This window comes from Grammomys surdaster, unplaced genomic scaffold, assembly GCF_004785775.1.
Source record: "Grammomys surdaster isolate TR1022 unplaced genomic scaffold, NIH_TR_1.0 170, whole genome shotgun sequence".
NCBI classification, from domain to species: Eukaryota; Metazoa; Chordata; class Mammalia; order Rodentia; family Muridae; genus Grammomys; species Grammomys surdaster.
This window is the reverse complement of record NW_021604618.1, coordinates 20763211-20782754: the sequence shown is the minus strand read 5'-3', so window position 1 is coordinate 20782754 and position 19544 is coordinate 20763211. Positions and strand designations below refer to the sequence as shown.

General features: G+C 44.4%; 1 protein-coding gene across 4 annotated transcripts in view; it reads right to left on the bottom strand.

Annotated features, from left to right (window-relative positions):
• The window catches only part of Eif2ak4 (eukaryotic translation initiation factor 2 alpha kinase 4), an 83489-nt gene that overhangs the window by 57022 nt on the left and 6923 nt on the right, over positions 1-19544 (bottom strand). The window contains exons 1-5 of one of the 4 annotated variants that reach the window (XR_003711347.1): positions 12935-13030; positions 12696-12798; positions 9341-9493; positions 7052-7132; positions 4951-5099 (exon numbers count right to left, since the gene is read on the bottom strand). Coding sequence is in view for 3 of the 4 variants with exons in the window: in XM_028766827.1 (XP_028622660.1) it covers positions 4951-5099; positions 7052-7132; positions 9341-9493; positions 12696-12798; positions 16994-17106 (599 nt within the window). In the remaining variant the exon portion in view is untranslated. Of the gene's footprint in view, positions 1-4950; positions 5100-7051; positions 7133-9340; positions 9494-12695; positions 12799-12934; positions 13031-16993; positions 17107-19544 lie in introns of those variants that run through there. The other 3 variants (XM_028766827.1, XM_028766828.1, XM_028766829.1) reach the window with 3 other exon arrangements.

Below are 19544 nucleotides of genomic sequence, written 5' to 3'. Positions count from 1 at the left end.
ATCACAGCAGGAAGCTTGACTGGCTGTCCATCACAGCAGCAAGTTCTGCTGGCTGTCCATCACAGCAGGAAGCTTGACTGGCTGTACAGATTACATTCATCCTTCCCATATCTTCCCATTTCCATATGCGCATATGCATCTGCAGAACACTCAGAGCTCTCACTGTTCCAGTATGGGCCTCAGCCAGGGAATGGTCACTCATTCTCTTATGATCTTTGATAGACAATGTTTTTCCTTTAACTTACAGTTCAGCACAGGAAATTCTTGCCCCTCCATCCCTCCTAACTACCAGCCCTGTCATTCCCCTCCATTATTGTCCCTGTATACTTAACCTCTCTGCTTTCTGTTTCTTTTTTCTGCTATCCCTCCCCAGTCTTCCTCTCCCCTCTCCTCTCTTTCCTCTGCCATGGATGGGGAGCACAAGCTGGGGGAAACTAGAATGCAAAGTAATTAACAAGTTGGGGACAGGGTACAGTGAGCAGTGAAGGAAAGGGCTCATTAGTGTTTGAACACTCCTTGGAAACGCTCTGATGAAGCCTGCAGCAGATCTTTAAAGGTCTATAAGCTAAGAGACCTGTCCTTTGGCTGAAAATAAGGAGCACAGAGGGAAGGAAGTTCATATCCCTATGGTCTTACTGGCAGCAGTCTTTAAGTCAACACTGAGGACAGACTGTAGGCAATGCCTCAGTTCTATTCCCTACAGACCTGCTGGCTGAGATCCTGGCCCATCGGCTAGTCCTTCCGTCCTTAATGTTCAGTCTGCTCCTCTCGTCCCACACTGCCCTTGAAGGCTGCACTCTCCACACTTACTCTGGCTCTTCATATTCAAACTACTGCCCAGTATCTTCATGCCAGCCTCCATACCATTCACTCTTATACCACTGCAGCCAAAGAAACCAACATCTTCCATCTCCACTGTCAAATTCAGTTTTATTTTCCTGTGGTTCTTTGATTTTGGTTGGTGGCATGATCACCTACTGTGTTTCATTAGCCCTACATACCCAACCTTCATCCCACATCTCCTCACTAGCTCCCCATCCTGTTTGGACATCTCCAACTTTCTCCTACATATGAACATTTCTCAGTTATAATCCAGTGTCTCTGCTTTCAATCCTGTGACTTGTGGCCTTCTCCAACCTTTTCCACATGGGGTCTCTTATGCTACCCATATGCCCACATATTCTAAATGCTGGGGCATAATCGGTACATTGTAGTTTTGTTTAAGCTTCTTCTTGTATAAACAGGAGCACAATGAGATTTGTGGAGAAAAGGACACAAGCAAAGGTTCAAAACCATATGCTAGATTCGCATGAAAAATCTCGAAGCCCTTGGTATAAGCTCTGCCCCAGCCAGCAAATGGTGCTGCACAGTTCTCTTAGTCCATCCCATCCCAATGTCCTACAGTTGACAGGTTTGAAGGTATTTTAAAATATTCATTGCCACATACTTGAGTCACAGAACACAGAGATATTAAGTTGGCACTAACTTGGCTAGAAGGAGCTGTGCATGCTATCAGAGGAGGAAGGTCATCACTGATCTTGCCCAGATGTGAACCCCATGAGCCACACTAAAGTCAGCCCTGGAAGGTGTAATAGTGGCATGGACATCAGGGACTAACCAACTACTCTGACTATATTTAAGCCCCACTGCACAAGATGACACCATACCATTGTTGAGCCAAGATTTTGCTAAATGAACATTGTAATAACCAACTCCTATCAACATGGCTATACCCAGATTAATAAATCTCTCAACTCTCATCAGAGAAACTTCTCTTTGCAATAGATGGTGATTAACAGAGAGATCCACAACTGACCAAGGTGCAGAGCATTAGAGACCGGATGCTCAGCCCTAAATGGACATCTATATCACATTCTTAAGAATCAGAGGTGGCGAATGAATACAAGGAAACAGTATTCTTTAGTATTATCCAGATACAGCAGGACAGCCGCACAAATCAAGTCACATGACTGTGACAGCAACAACATGCACAAACCCCATGAAAACTCAAGCCAGACCAAACACCAGCATGGAGAGGGGATGTGCCATGGAGTTCCACCCTAGCTGAGAAGCTGCTGGCAAGTGACAGCAGTCGGGAGAGGGAGGTCAGTTTCAAGGGCTTAAGCAGCCGCACTCCAGTGGAGTGCCACACAGCTAAGGATACATACGCAGCACAAACTGGACTTGATGGATTAAAAAAAAAAAGGACACAGAGGTGGAGGAGGAAATGGGGGTGAATTGGGGGGGGGGCTGGTAAAACACACTGTGTGAAATTCTCAAGGAACTAAAAAAACCTGAGCACCTGATTACAACTGTTACTAGGGTTAGAGCTGGGGACATAGCTAATGGCCGAGCACTTGCCCAGGGTGCAAGGCTCTGCGTTCCATCCCTAGCACTGCAACAAATAAGCCAACACACGGGTAAACAGAAAACACACACACATAAACTGAAAGTGCTGTAAGAAGAGGGTGACTAGGACTAAAAAGTGGAGATGGTTTTAAAAGTGAAAGTGTCTATAAAATGGTAAGTGTGTCACATGCTGGCCATGGTAAGTGTGGCACATGCTGGCCAGCACAGACTGTCATTGAAAACAATTATGGAGGCTCAACAGTACATCACCAATAAACAGGGTTTAAAGAAAGGAATAGAGTGGAAAAAGCCAGTTGGCAATGCCTTACTATTTATTGGGGATGCATCAAGAAGTGGGGCTAAAACCACCTCTTAGGACCTACTCTGCTCACAAGAGCAGCAGCTTCTGAACTCTTGAAGATACTGTAAGGCCAGTGGCATCAGTGTAGGGTCTTTTCTGGTTATGAACAGCTCATGAGTTTGGGGAGACATCACTTGTGTTAGCAAGCTGGCAGCGTAGCTAAGGCAGTGTTGAGCCTAATAAGATGAAGGTGATACCAAACAAAACAAACAAACAAACAAACAAAAAATTAGGTCTTGCAAAGACAGAGAACTTGATATAACTTGATTTTAGAGAGTAAATTAGGAATGTAAATTCTTAATAACTGGAAAGAAAAAATAATATCCAGATCCATTAAGACGGCTCAGTAGGTAAAGACATTTGTCACCGTGCCTGACAACTTCAGTTCAACCTGCATATCTTCATGGTAGAAAGAGATATGAACTGTAACTGACTGTCACAGGTTGTTCTCTTAACTCTACAACACACACACACACACACACACACGCACACACGCACACACGCACACACGCACACACACACGCTAGTTGACTCAGCAGGTAAAGGCTGAGCCTCACAGCCTGATGAGCTGAGTTCCGTCTCTAGAACCCACAGAAAGGTGAAAGGAGCAGTCATTGCACAGAGCCCTCTGACCCCTACACGTGTGCTGTGGCCCTCACATATGACAAATAAACTAAATTTTTTTTTTAATGTTTAAAGTGAAAAATTACAAATACAAAAATTTAAATAGGGTTCAAGTGGCAAGACAATAAGTGGCAATGTATCAGGCACCAGTGTCAGCGTTCACGGCTATCCAAGACCTGTTGCCACCAAGGCCAAGAGTGGGGCCACTACAGTTTGCAACTGGAATGCACAGGAAGGCCCATGAGCTAAGGCAGGGCCTAGCTGGCCCTCAAGCCCTCCGTCCTTCCTTCTGCGGCCTGGCTGTGAGGTGAGCAGGTTGCTGTGCTGCACAAGTCCCACTGTCATATGTTAATTCACCAGAGGCCTACATGAAATGGGGACGTGGGACTCATAGGAGGACAGTACTGACACTTAGGAAGTGGTCCTCTGACTTCCCCATGTGTCCCACTGTGCGCGTGCACACACACACACACACACACACACACACGTATACACATTCCCAATAACAATAAATAAAACTTTAATTAAAAATGAGCTGAAGAATCTATCATATTTAATAACCTCTAGAGTCATAGCTTCTGCCTTCAAATCCCTTTCTGGTTTGCAGGAGGCCAAAGCACATGGCTAGAGAAGATCTCTAATTAGGAAGAGATATGGAGAAAGTAGTGTTCTTCCTGTGACCTCTGGTGACACAGGACCTAGGAGCCTACCTCAGAGGGTGAGCAGGTTGCTGTGAACAGGTTGGCTCTCTCCTTTTGGAGTGGGTATTTTATACTGTATCCTCTTTGGAAAAATCCCATACCTTGGTCTACGTTTGCACCTAACTATAGCAGGCCATGCAGCTCACTTGATAGAGTGCTTGCCTAGAATACAAAAGCCCTGAATTCAACTTCCAGGACCCAATAAACCAGGCCAGCATGTAGACGGCAGAGGTAGGAGCTTCAGAGCAAGCTTGGCTGCAGAGCAGGCTTGAGGTCAGTCTACATTATATGAAACCCTGTTCCTCCCACTCACCATCACCAAAAAAAAAATTACACACACAGTATGAAAAGTGAAATTTGAGTTGATGGTGATGATTCAGATGGATAAAAATTTTAAATCATTGAATCAAATCAAATTGTACTGAAGGTGAGATTGTGCAGTATTGTAGGCTGCATTACAGATTGTGACTGGCATCATTAGGTACTTGGAGACAAGCATGATGATGCATGCCTGTTAATCCATCTTGTGTGTGGGAGGCTGAAGCCGAGAGGATCACAAGTTCGAGGTCAGTCTGGGCTGTAAGTAAGATTTTTTGCCTCAAAAATCAAATGAAACAGAGAGCAGCTGGGATGTAGCTCTGAGGCAGAGTTTAGCCAGCATGTGTGAGGCCCTGGGTTCAAACTCCAGCACCACAAAGCAAGTACGAGACGTTACTCAGAAAGTGTTAAATAAAAACTTGGTTTCATATCTAGCTAGCTAATAGATCGAGGAGTTGGTTAAGATTCTATCTGACATCCCTGCTACTCACGCATAGAGGTCATCTTTATTCTTCCCCATCTTCCACTCACTGCATGTGGGTCATCTTTATCCTTCCCCATCTTCCACCCTGCACATGAGAAGGCTGAGGGACTCACCTGGACCTTCCTGAGGAGAGTGTCCGGGCTTTACCATTTCCTACAAAGTCGGGAGAACTTCCATGGAGAATGGTGGCTGCCCTGTGTCCTGCTGGGTCTCTCTTAGAAGCATAGTCCTGGTTTGTCAAGCTAGTAATTTCCAAACGCTCCTAGAAGAGGGAGAATAAAAGCCACATTAGCTGTTCATACAAGCAGATGACGAGCGTAGTTGGAATCACCCACTCAGCACAGAATAAGCATTGTATTTGATCAGGATGTTTTAGTGTCGTTTCTTCTGATGTGAAAAAAATACTGGATCAAGAAGCAGCTTAGGGGGGAAGTTCATAGCCCACCGCTGTGGGTAAGCCACAGTGGGAGGAGAGCATCCAGTCAGGAGCAGAGAATGGATGTAAGCATGCCTCATACTCAGCTATGACTCCTACTCTTACACAGTCCAGGGCGCCAAACTAGGGAATGATGCCTCTCACAGTGGGCTGGGCCTTCCCATGTCATTTGGCAATCAGGACAATAGATACACCACACACCAAAATTAATGTAAACAATCTTTCATAAGAAGTTTTCCCCAGTGATTCCAAGTTGTGTTGAGTTGACAATAATAGCTAACTATCACAGCTTACAGTGTAACAATTAGACTCAACTTAAAAGGTGTAATGTGCACCAGGGGGATGGCTGTACAAGCAAGCACAAGGAGCTGAATTTTGATTCCCTACATTCAAAAAACAAAAAACAACAAAAAAAAGATGTGTGTGTCACCAAGGAGGCAGAAACACGATGATGATCCTGGAGGCTCACTGGCCAGCCAGTCTAGACTCTGCACAGTAAGAGTCTCTGTCTCAAAAAATAAAGTGGAAGGGGCCAGAAAGATATAGCTCAGCGTTAAGAGCATTGGCTGCTCTTTCAGAGGACCTGGGTTAGATTCCCAGCACCCACATGGCAACTCACAACTGTCTGTAACTCTAATCCCAGGGGATCTGATGCCCTCTTCCCGCCTCCTCAGGCCCTGCATGCACACTTGTGGTACATGGACGTGCAGGCATGAAAACCACACTACAAATTCAAAATAGAAGTGGTGGCAAACCATTGAGGCAGTCGACCTCAGCCTTCACATGCGCACTCAAAAGCAGTGTATACATCCAACAGAGTGCCCAACCCAAGCCAACCACAGGTCAGCAAGTGAAGTCCACGTCACAGCTCTAAGAGCATGAGACTTTTATATGTGAGAGCTTAGAATCTGCACAGGAAATTAACAAGACAGAGCTAGAGGAGAAGATTCGAGGCTGGGTGGCTGAGAAGAAGAGCGGCTGACAGGAGGCAGCACAGAGGTAGGATGGGAGGCTGGAGGCAGCAGAAGTACTAGATTTGGATTCAGCTTTATCCAGGGCAGACTGGCACTACAATCCTTTTGTTTTAAGATGAGGAAAGACAGCCACAGAAGAGTGTCATCTCTAAGGTTACAGCAGGACGGCAGAAAAATGAAAGCTTTGGTTGGGTACTGTTTCCTGCAGTAACACATGGGACCCTGCCAGCAATGTCCAGAAAACAGTGAGGAACGCCCCAGTTGTTTGTTCTTCTTTAATTTGCTGGTGAATCATTCTTTCTATCACCAAATTGAGTTTTAGGAAGGTATGTAAGGTTTCCATTTGCTCTTCAGTAAGAACAAACTGTTTTGTTTGTTTGTTTAATAAAAGTTCTATTCTAAGCTAATTAAATTTTCAATCTCCTGCCTTTGGACTCATTTGATAAATTACTGTAATTATATAAACCAAAATTATTTACAGACAATATACAATGCTGAATTTTGTCACCTGTTTTGGAAATCTAAAAACACACAATAAGTGGAGCACAGTGCTTGCGTCCATGCTCTCAGAGCTAGGGAGGCTAAGGCAGAACTGCCAAGAGCATACGGTTAGCTATCAGAGGATACACAGGAAGATCCTGTCTCAAGCCCCTTTTACCACAAATAACAAACAAACAGACCCCCAAAACGAAATAAATGGTTAGTGCTTTTAGCTTTAGCACATGAGAGGGAAAAGTGTCTCCAGTGGAAATAAGGACTTTTACAAGAGGAAACGCAGATCCTTTGGGACAGAATGGACGGCACCTGCTTAGCCATTTCCTTCCTTTTCTTCTCTTCCTTGATCTCCTCTTTCCTTCTCTGAATCTCGTGGAGGATTTCACGTTGCTGAAAAAAATCAGACCAGGTCAGACATCAATCTCTGGATCGCACCCAGCAGGTCCATTTTGGACTCACATAGCTTTCCGGAGATCTAGACATGAAAGCTTGGAGGAGCCACACTCATCTGTTGCCAGGGTCCCTGAGAAGCAGGCTTCCCTGTGCAGGTACTAGGTCTGTCTTTCTTGTCACTCCTCTAGCTTTGCCATCTGCCTGTGTGGAGGAACTGGGTGCAGGGGCTATTCTCTGCCATGGGCCTGGACAGATATGGTGGAAGCCGGATGTTCTCAGAGCCTGAGCCTAGGGTGGCAAAGGCTCAGGTATCACATCAACCCACCATGACCTTAACCTGACTTCTTCCATCACCCCTTTAAGTATTAAAACTTGTTTTTGATCTTCATCAATTGTTCTTAGTTCCCTACAATTCTAAATTGTATCAACACTATTAAGTCATCAGAAATGTAAATAGCAATAAAATACAAAAACATAACCTACATTTACAGGTAGCTACAGCAGTGCACCAAAAAAGACTGTTAGTTAAAGGCCCATTAACGTCTAATAATAAGGAACCATGCACTCTAAACGGTGACTAGACAAAGTTTAATGGGAGCTAAGCAATATGGATAAGATCAATCTCAATGGAATATGAGGGATGGAGAATGTTTGCCCTGTTAAGCATGAGAACAATCTATAGAAAACACACAGAGAGTGTTAGTATAGCACAGGGTGGAGGAAATGAGGCAGAAACAAGAATCAGACATAAGCACCTAACAGCAGAAAGGGGCTATTTGGAAAGAGGAAAGGTGCCAGAGGCTGGAGAAAGAGACAGATGAGAGAGGGTGGTGAATGTGATTGAAGTATGCCATGTATGCATAAAATGTTACAAGGAAACACAGGGGATGTTAAAGAGGGAGAACATCCAAGTCTTGAAGTATGAGTAGCAATATCTACAGCAAGAAAGAAAACCAGACATCCATACCAAGAGATAAACATAACCCTAGTCCCAGATGGGAAGTCTGGTATGGATACCAATTCTTCTCAAAAGAATATGCAAATTTTCTCTAAGCAGTCAAAATCTCAGGAGGCTCATCCGTTTTGTTGAATCTGAAGGAACAACCCCATAGTTCACCTGTGACACTAGGTACATGGCACATGTCTGTGATACCCACACTGGGATACACAGTAAGACCCTGCCTTGGGAAAAAGACAACAAATAAGAAAGGGAGAGGAGAGAAAGCTGGAGAAGAAAATGAAGGGCAACAGAATGATTGAAAATATAATGGAAGATGAGGGGGTGGGGAAGGGTAGGATGGCCTGTGAAATATTAACATTCAGAGATAAAAAATTCAGAGTAAGTGAAAACTCAAGAACATGAACTTAAGTTTACCAATAGATTCTAGCATAGGTCAGCACTTAAGACACATTTCAAAACAGTGGTTCTTAACCTGTGGGTCGCGACTCCTTTGGGTGTTGCATATCAGACATCCACATTAAGGATTCATAACAGTTGCAAAATTACAGTTATGCAGTTGCAACAAAATTTTATGATTGGGGGAGGTCACCAAAACATGAGGAACTGTATTAAAGGGTTGCAGGATTAGAAAATTTGAGAACTACCATTTTAAAGGAATCCTGTAGATCACTGAATGACGAATGGCTGTTTAACGTGTTAGGGAAATACTTCCTTTTTTAAAAACCTGTACCCACATAAGAGCTTACTAAGTTGATCAAGGGGCTAAAAAGAAAACAATTTAAATTAAAATCAAGAAGAAACACAGGGCATAAAACATCTTAAAGGACTGTTAGAGTCAGGCAGCAGCAGTTCCTGCTCAGGATAAGTTAATGGAAGAATAGAGATATTTAGTGACCATGAAAGTAAGTTTAACCCCTGGCTCTTCTACTCACTGGGCATTAGCCACATCTTTCAGTCAAGAGGAAAAGAGCCTCCAGATTCAGTGAACTCCTGTACAGGTTGGCAGGCTTAGAGACACAGGAAGCCCAATCATACGAGCCACTTGGAGAAGGGCTCCAAGCCAGTGAAGGCTGCAGGGAGGGGGCTGGGCAGGGCTTCTCAGTGACCTGCAGTGACCTCTCTCACATGGGTGCACACTTCTTGAATCAAATGCTGAGCAAAACTCACAGACATATTCATAGTCAGAGATGGAATAGGTACATGGAGGCCCCCAGGCTGGGTCTGCACCAACAGCTGGTTCTCACCTCCTGCTCCTCCTTCCGCCTGGCCTCCAGCAACCTCTGCTGCTTCTCCTGAGCCTGCCTCTCCAGCATTTCTTCATGGAAAGACTTTGGAGGGGGCTTGTTATGCTCGCTGAGAAACGACTGCACGTGGTGTGCCAGTTCAAATATCATCACCTACACATGTAAACAAAACAACCACAAATGATCAGTTGATGGCAAGGGACGGGGCCTGGAGAGGGGCTGCCACTTTGCAACACAATGAGCAGACAGCCAGACTCACCTGCCCTTTGCTCTGACGTGTTTGGAATAAGGCATATGACACAGTCACAGCAGGAAAAGCATTTAAAGGGCTCACTGCGTCTGTGATCAAGATGAATTGCTGCTGAGATAAACAAAAAGCGTCTCTTCTTGTGTGTGTGTGTGTGGGGGGGGAGGGGGAAGACCTACTCAAATGTACTGCCATCTTCCTAACATATTAATCATCTGTAAAAATAAAGCTGAAAACTAAGACTGCAGAGAGGGAACAGCTACCTCCCCAAGTAGAGAGCCTGTTTACTTGACAGTTGGACAGAATGGTCCCATGAGCTTCAGTGCTGTCACCTGTGCATGCAGCGCACTGATCAGAGGCCCAGAAGCAAGTCTGCAGAGCTCTCCTTTCCTCCCTTCTGGCAATGAACAAGCAAGAGGCTGGTCAATACCTAAGGAATCAGCCAGACAGAGCCAGGAAGGAAAGGCCACCTCAAACATCCATAGGGGAACAGAGAAAGTCACCTTTCTGGCCTTGAGTCTAAGCCAGAAGCCACAGCTGGGGTGGAAATCAATAATTCAGGGGTTCTGAGAACACACTGACTGGCACCCAGCCCAGGGTACTGTGGCCAAGCTGCTCCTGTCAGTGAAAAACGTGGATTGAGGTTCCTTCCCCCACAATTACCAGAGAGCACTTAAACCATCTTACTTCTTTATGCTGCTTCTAAAGGGGGCTGAGTATTGATGACACTTCCCTCGAGAAGCTGTGAGTCTGTTCACAGTCCACCTTTCTAGAGTATGTGCTAAGAGCAGCCTTCACTCAATAGAGACGATACACTTTATATTATACCAGAAGTGGTGATGTTTACCAAATCTATCTTGACCTAGAGTTGTGTAATGCCAGTCTAGAGTCTAAGAAGGGCTAAGAAAAAGACTAAGGGATGTTAGAAAAAGTAAAACATTTCCACCACCTCAAGAGACCATTTCTAAACCAGAAATGGGCAAGATCACAGCTGTCAAAAGTTTTGTTCTCATTAATTTAACTTACTAACATTTTCTGAACGAGTGAAGTCTGATACAATTATTGGACCGGATAAAAGCAACCATATTCCAAAGTGAGTCTTACTGACTACTCCTCTCCTGCCCATTCAGGACTTGCTTCAGATACTGCTCAAAGGCTTCTCCTGCCCTCCTTCCAGTCTGGACCTTCACCATAATTCTCCAGAGCATTAGTGTCTCCAGTCTGCCATGGTCTTAGACTGCTTTGTCTGTGCCCCTCACACTCAGGCTAAATGGTCTGAACACTATAGTTTCCCCAGCATAAGATGTTCGGGTGGTAAATACCCACTGACTGATTCAGGGAAGAACCATGAGTTTGATTTTACTAATTAAAAAAAAAGATAGAATCTTTGGTACATTTTAGGTTACTTTCCACAACTAATAAAGATCTGCTAATACATAGCCAGGTATGATAGTGCACACCTTGACGAATCCCAGTACTTGGGAGGTAGGAGTGCACACCTTGATTTTTCCCAGTACTCAGGAGGCAGAGACAGGCAGATCTCTGAGAATTTGAGGCCAGCCTAGTCTCTATGTGAGCTCCAGGACAGTCAGGGCTACATAGTGAGACTGTGTCTCAAAAAAACCCAAAACCAACCAACCAACTAACCAACTACTAATGCAGATCAAAAATCTTTCAGAGGAGTGTTGAGCATGTGGGCACATACCTTTGATTCAGACCAACCAGAGATATATTGTGAGACTCTGTCCCCCAGCCCCACACTCAAAACATCACTCCAAGGCAAATGTGAATGTTCCCAAGCATTGTTTTTGGTGCTGCTTCCTTGTAAAGAATGAAGTTCATTACTTTAACAGGTGGCTATCAGGGAAGACCCTATCACAGCAAGCCCCTCAGCTAGTGCTAACATTTTAATTATACTCCATTTTACTGGAAAACAAAAATGAATTCTTGAGAATTGTATTTCTAATTGCCAGGACTTGAGAGCTGTGAAAGCAAACTTCTGACAGCCAAGCTGGGTCTGCACAGCACAGTCCCACACTTTATGCCCCTCAAATCTCATGCCATGAGGATGGCTCAGGTAAGGATTTTGTTTTTTTAATTTGTGGGGAAGACTCCCATAGCACACGGTCTACTATTTAAACACACAGTAATACTGCTGGGCAGCCATGGTTGTCATGCATCACTGCCACCCGTTTCCAAGACTTTCCAGTTTGAAACCTCTCCCATCAAATTTGCCATTCCTTGCTCTCCTAGCCCTGGCAACCACAGTTCTCTCTGTCCTGTGAGTTTGACTTCAGAGTATCTGGAATAGTCATGGAGTACTTGTCTTACTACAGCCAGCTCATTTACTTATTCCGACTTCTTTAAAGTTGCACCATGTTGTGGCGAATGCCAGAATTTCCTTCCTATGTAAGGATGAACAACATTGCATTACACTTTGACCTTCTGGCCTAACTCCCGGAGGATGACAGCTGAGATGCTGGGTGCAGGAGGCAGCTGTAGCTCCCTGGCTGGTGGGAAATCACAAAGGGAATCAGCTGTGTGACTAAGCTGTGCTACTCTGTAGGATGGTATACCCCTTTTACTTATCACTCTAGCTTGAAAAGCATGTGTGTGAACATTTATAGCAACTTTATTTATAATAGCTAAAAGCTGGAAAACTCAATGTATTTCATCTTCTAAATGGCTAAAGGAACATCGAGGTGGAATACTACTCAGCAATAAAATGTAACAATTATTGTTACATCTAACCACTTGAGAAACTTTTCAGAGAACAGTACACCTGGAAAAAAAAAAACAATCTCAAAAGGTTGCATACTGTATGAAACATCTTCAAAATGAAATTACAGAAATGGAGGACGGACTAGTGGTTGCCAGGTATGAAGGAGAGAGTGGAGGAAACGGAGAAGAGGCCAAGAAGGACATTGTACCAGATCTTTATGGGATGGAATTAGCCAACACCTTGACTGCATCACTGTCAGGATGGAGGCTGTAATCATGTACTCAGTGTTGTAAATGTTATTACTGGGGCAGGCTGGGTAGAGGGCGAGTGAGGGCGAGTAGGATCTTTCTGAATTGTTTCCAAAGCTCCAGCTTAGTAATCCTTACCTCTCCACACTGCTTTTTGGCCAGTTCTTCCAGGTGTGACTTTAACAAATTAACACTTTCATTCGACAGGCCTTTAGCATTTTTTAACTCTATTTCAGGCACTCTAAAAAAAACAAAAACAAAACCAAACAGACACATACAGAAAGAAGTTACTTGAGAAGGAAGAGTCTGTAGCTTGTTTTAAGATCTGCTAGGCTGATCCCAGCAAGCCTGAGTATCTGGGGATTCAATATACAGACCTCCTAGCTGAACCTCGCTGTGTGACCAGCCGTGTATCCCTTTAATCTCAGGTCTTCAACTACAATCCCAACAATTCCAGCTGATAAAGTGTTGAGCATGGAGAAGCCTGTACCTATAGAGAAGTGGGCAGGCCCAAACAGACAAACCTCCATCCCCCTAACTAGGCTTGACTCACAACTCATCTGCTCTAATACTCATTTAACAAGGGTTAAAATGTCCCAACACTATTCACTTCCATGGATGCCTCTGATGTCCTCCACAGCAGTTCTTCCTGCTCCTTCTGCTCCTTGTCTGACTGGTGACTTGACTGTGTGCCTCTGTATGGTAATTCTCTGCACATCCTTGGGCTCCAGCAGGAAGAAGCACAAAAATGCAAGATCAGTGCAGACGTCATGACCCATCCTCGATTCTCACAATGGTCCACACCTGTCACTCATTCAGTTCATAAACAAGGAGGGCATGCTGCTGCTGCTGCTGGTATGTGTGTCTGTGTGTGTGAGCACATGCGTCTCCTGAACACTAGTCAAGTGCATCATGGTTTGCATGCTGCTTCATCCCTCAGAGTTCATCTAAGAAAACACTTTACACTCAAGGATATTACACAGTCAGCCTCAGGGCTTCCTTTTATTCCTAACCAATAAACATCCATTAATAGCTCTCTGGGATTAAACAGAATTTATGTAATTTTCCTGATGAGGAGGTGATTCATCACTTCCTTTTAAGCATTTCTAAGTGATTCCTGGCATTTTACCTTGGTGAAGCCTTCCTGAGTGTTCACCTATTGTGCATGCTCAAGGCTTCATTTCCACCCTGTAGAACAGGATGCTACAGGATCTTCCTGAACAGATGAAATCTGGGAGATATAAATTTGTATTTTTAAAAAAACTTAGTAATGCCAATATGTCTTGAGTCCACAGATGGCCTACCATACCCAGGATTCTCTCACACAGAGGGATCAAGGACCACTGTGCATAAGTGTTCTCCTATATCACATTATTTAAACATGACTGGAGTAGTCCCTAGAATCAAGCCTTACACAATTGTTTCTGCGTGTGTCTTTGTGCAAATGTGCATGTGCAGGGGAATGTGTGCACGTGTGCTGGTGCATGTAAGGGACAGAGGTCGACATCAGGTACTGCTTCCTAGAAGCTGTCCATCTTGTTTTTCAGAGAGTCTCTATCACTGGGACCCGGGACTCACTCACTAGGTGAGTCCCAGCATGAGCCCCAGCATTGGCAGCAAGCTCCAGGGATCACCAGCACTGGGAATAGCATGCACCCCAGCATGCACGCTCAGCTTTTTATTTATGTACTGGAAGCAAGTTCTCAGGTTCTTGTGCTTATACATCAAGCACTTTACTGATTTATCCCTCTAGCACTTACATAATTTAAAAAAATTATCTATTTTTATGCTATGTGTATGGATGGTTGTTTTACTGACATTTATGTCTGTATACCACAGTATCCATGAAAGCCAGAAGAGAGTGTCAGATCTCTTAAGACTAGAGTTACTGATAGTTATGAGCCATCATGTAGGTGTTGGGATTTGAACCTGGGTCCTCTGGAAGAACAGCCAGTGTGCTTAACTATTGAGACATTTCTCTAGCCTCTCCTTTTTGGCTAGGTGTGGTGATGCACACCTTTAGTTGCAGGCAGAGGTGGGTGGATCTCAGTGAATTTGAGGCCAGTGTAGTCAGCATGTTGCATCCAGGCCAGCCAGGGCTACACAATGAGGCCCTGTCTCAAAAATAAAAAAAAATCCATAAAGCAATATTAACAGAACAAAACTTGTCATGCATCATAGTAATGTTTTATGTCCTTGATATGATAATTTTGTGTGGTTGATGAGATTACTTTTAAACTTTCTAAGTTTTAAGCATTTCTATGTTGTTTAAAACGTCATTCCATGTTTGTATCAAATGGACATACAATCTATCTGATTAGTTCTTTGAAGTTGGTAGCTTTTCAACCAGAAGGGTTTTAGTTTCCCAGGCAACATTTATCACAATCTGGAGATTTTGGGTTATCACAACCCAGGCAGGTTAGTTGAGCTGTTCTGTGCATAATGGAAAGTTGAGTCACAATCCTGACTTGCTAACCCATCAGAAGCTCTGAGGCAAGAAAGTGTGCTCCAGTGCTCTCTTTTGTGGTCTCAAATTCACAATCTTCCTAACTTAACCTTTCAAATTCTGGGCTCATAGGCATGGGCCTGCTACCTGGCTCTAGTCTATTTACATTCAGAAATTATGCTATAATTAGTATTTCAGTACTCACATATCTGAGCTTTTCATGTTGACTTTTCAAGAACAAACATTTGAGTGCTTGAGTTCATGGTACAATAAAGAATATGTTACCTGTGATCTTTGGCCACAGTTTCTGGCTCAGAGGCCCCATTGCCCTTGGAAATTCCTGAGTGGCAGAGCTCAGGAGAGCATCTTACGTTCTTCATCACAAACCCTTTCAACCAGACCAGAGTTTATGATGAAAGGTTAACGCTTGCTTGGGCACAAGCACAGTGTGAGGATGAAGGTGGTCAGATAGCTCCAGCCTTGACTATGGGCTGAGACGTTCCAACCATACACCAGACCCCTAAGGAGGAGGCTGGTGCTGGAGACTTAGCTCAGTCACCAATGGTCAATGACTTAATTACTGTCCAGTCATGCCTAGAGAGCAAAACCTCCCCCAAACCCCCGAACAGCAGGTTCAAGGGTCCTGTGAGCTGCGGAGCATGTGGAGGTGCTGAGGATGGTGGCCTGGAGAGGACATGCAGATCCATGCTCCTCCTTATGTTTTGGCTATGCAGACTTCTTTGGCTATTTTAGATCAAATCCTTTACAACAAACCAGCAAATTACTTGCCCTGAGTTCTGTGAGTCATTCTAGCAAATTATCAAATCTAAGGAGGTTGTGGGAATGCCCAAGTTTACAACCACAATTTATAAGTCAAGAGCATGGGGGCTTGTACCTGACATTTAAGCAATAACATTCTTGAGAAAGTGAGCCTGATCTAAGCCATCTGCACTAACACAGTGCCAGCAAAGACACCATACAAACCACACCATGAAGCACAAAACAAAAGCCAGAGAGCCACTGCCTTAATTTTATTTCATAAACTTAATTATGTTTCTCATGAGTAAGCCTCCCACAAGCTACTATGCATGCTCTCTCAACCCTGTTGGAAGCACAGGAGTTACTGACTTCAGGAAGCTCAGACTTAACCTATGATGAGACTCTTTGACATTTCTTAAATTCACAGCCTCCATTCATGTACCACCCACTGAGGAAAGCAGCACTTCTATTTGCCACTCTCCCCACGACCTGTCACCTGTCCCTGCACATTAAGTTAGAACTTCCTGACACCATCCCAGGCAATTGGAGGCCCTGGGGATGCTTATAGAAGAGCCTGTTGCGTCCTGATGGCTCATGCTTTTGTCCCAGCTTCATAACCAGTGGTGATGTCACCTTCTTGAGTACTTACAACTATGTGTAGTTTTGGTTTGTCTCTCCCACTGGAGAATACTCCTGCTATTAGTGGGGAGGGGCTCAATGTTCAAGGTCTGCAGTACTGGGGACAGCCCTGGAGCACAGGGGACAACCCTGTACCACCTGGTCAGGATTATGCTGTTCCACTCAGAAAACCGGTAGCTCCATTCCTTTCTTTATTCCAGGCAGTAAGAGGCCTGGCAGGACAAAGGTCATTTCATTCCCAACGGCTATAAAGGAAGCACTTGAAATGCTCGCCACAGATTTATCCTATACATATAGATCTCCCTTCTCTCGAGATTACAAAGAATTAAATAAACATGAAAGTGGGAAAAGCAAACAGGTGGTCAATGAGTGAATATTTGCATCGGTAGCGAGTGCTCCACAACTATACACAGACTTAAAGGCAGCTTTATAAACAGTCTAGGGCTGAGGTAGTGTTACTGAGATACAGGTGATGGGAAATGAAATCTTACATGGCAGAGGAAGGGAAGAGGAAATACCCCAACTGTAATGTTTCTATGCTGTCAAAACAGAAGAGCAAAATGACACCGAAGCTTCTTAGGAAGGTACTCACACGTCTGGGTATGTCGGTGGGCATTTAACCCTCAGTTCCACCTGCACGTACACTTCTTCACCAGCTAGGCCCTGGGGGTACAAAACTAAATTGATTTCAGGAGGCTCTCTCACCTAAAAGAGAAAAGAACACATCTCTATAGTGTTTTTTCCTCCCCACCTGTCCCTGCACACTAAGTTGGAGCTGCTTGACGCCATCCCAGCCAATTGAAGGATCAGCTATTATATCACGTGTATGGGTGCTCTGCCTGCATCTATCTGTGCACACATGGTGTGTGCCTGGCGCCTGTGGAGTCAGAAGAAGACATCAGATGCCCTGGAACTGGAGTTACAGGCAGCTGTAAGCTGTGAATCAAACTCATAAGCACTGCACCAGCTTCTCCATCCCCCCTCCCCCCCCAAAAAAAAAACAGTCTTAATGAGGGTGTCAAGGATCACCTTAGTTGAAAAGTTCTATTCCCATGTTTTGAAAATACTCATGGTTTACAGGGGTGTTATGTCATGTTTCCAAAAGCATGGTTTAAAAGGGAAATGTCAGAAAGAAATGCATTTCCCTGTCAAAGGTATCAAAGGATTGAAGAAAAACACCCAGTGGGCTTCTACTCCTTAGAATGTTATGGTTAACAATGTGCTAAGTGCTGGCCTGGGGGCTGGAGGTGACTCTTGACAGACCTGCCCCATCCAGCACTTGCTGAGAGGGCAGATGAGCAGAGGCAAAGGATGGGGAGAGACAAAGGAAACAGGGCTGAGGGAGGGAAGGAGGGAGGGAGGGAGGGGACGAATTGAGAAGCTGCCTGAACAGGTAAGGAAGGAGGCCTCATGAGCAGGGGACACAGGTCAACCAGACCCTGCCTGAAATGCCTGGGGTGTGTTTCACATTGTAGAGGTTTTAGATTTTGAAACAGTTGTATATTTTTAAAACTTTCTTTGGGGAGTATTTTAGAATTCATATTTCAGATATTGGATGTTCTCATCTTGTATTTAGATTGAAATCTGAACAGAATTGACCCAGCCTGATCTCACTAAAAATATGTATGAGCAGTTTACAGTTGTCACAATGAGCAAGTTGTTTTTGTTTGTTTGTTTGTTTGTTTTTATTTTTTATTACTTAAAAGAAGCTTGCTCCTGCCTCAACAGGACTTTTTTTTTTTTAAAGATTTATTTATTTATTTTATGCATGTGAGTACACTGTCAATGCTCTTAACCACTGAGTCATCTCCCCAGTCCCTTCTCTTATTTTTTTTAAAGGCACTATTGTAGTTAGTTTTAGTTGTTAACTTGACACACCTAATAGGAGGAACCCTCAATTCAAGAATTGCCTCCATTAGATTGGCTTCTGGGCATGTTGGTAAGGCATTTTCTTTTTTTTTTTTTATTGGCTATTATATTTACATTTCAGATGTTATCCTCTTACTCCATTCCCTCCTCCCCCTCCCCCCTGCCAGGAACCCCCTATCCCATCCCCCCTTCTCCTGTTTCTATGAGGATGTGCCCCCACCTACCCCCCACTCCCACCTCCCCACCCTTGAATTCCCCCACACTCGGTGTCCAGCCTTCATGGGACCAAGGATCTCCTCTCCCACCTATGCCCGACAAGGACTCTTACAAAGTGAGTACTTTGATCATTTAATGTGTGTGAGGCATAAGGGAACATGCTCAGACGTGGTCACTGGGGAATGCTTAGGTGAATACGCTGATCCTGGGCAGAGATGGGTGCCCCCAAAGGCCAAAAGGGGGCCAGTAAGCCTGGGCCATATGTGCAAAGGGTGACCAAGGAAAACAGGTGTACTGAGAAACGTCAGCCATGTAATGAACTTGGCAGGATTTAAAGATGGGCAACGATAAGATACAACATATACTTTAAAAGATCCCTCTGGCTGTTGAGTAAGGAATGAATGGAAAAGTTTGAAAGCAGAAATAAAAACTAACGGGGCTGGGGATGTAGGTCAGTGATAAAGTGTTTGCCTTGCATTTGTAAGGGCCTGGGTTATATCCCCAGCACTGTGAATTTCAAACAAACAAGAAAATTATTATAACGATTAAGCCAATGTTGGACTCCCACAGAAAGAGGGAGTATGGGAGGGGGAAGAGAAAATGGATTTGAGATCAAGCTAAGAGAGATCTGGCAATGAAGGAGACAAAGGAAAGGTCCTGTGCCATTTGATCCCTCAGGGAGTGAAGGATGAGAGCAGAATTCACGCTGAGGCCATGGGGACCCACAGGCCTTGACCATTAGTGCTATGGGCATCACAGAGAGTATGCAGAGGAGTGTCAGCTAGGGGAGCAAGTGGACACTGGAAACCCAGAGCTCCTTCAGGGTTGAATGTGAAGGGAGACAGGCAACATGGCAGAGGTGTGCAGGATGGGAGTGGTTGAGATGGAGATGATCTGAAATCAAGGGAGGGAGTTTTTTGTTCAGATTTTAAAGACAGGAAAGCTACTGAAGCCTATAAGGACGATGATGGGAACAACTAGACGGGCAGGCTGGCACAGTGAGGATGAGGATGCTGATGATGAGAACAGCTAGACGGGCAGGCTGGCACAGTGAGGAT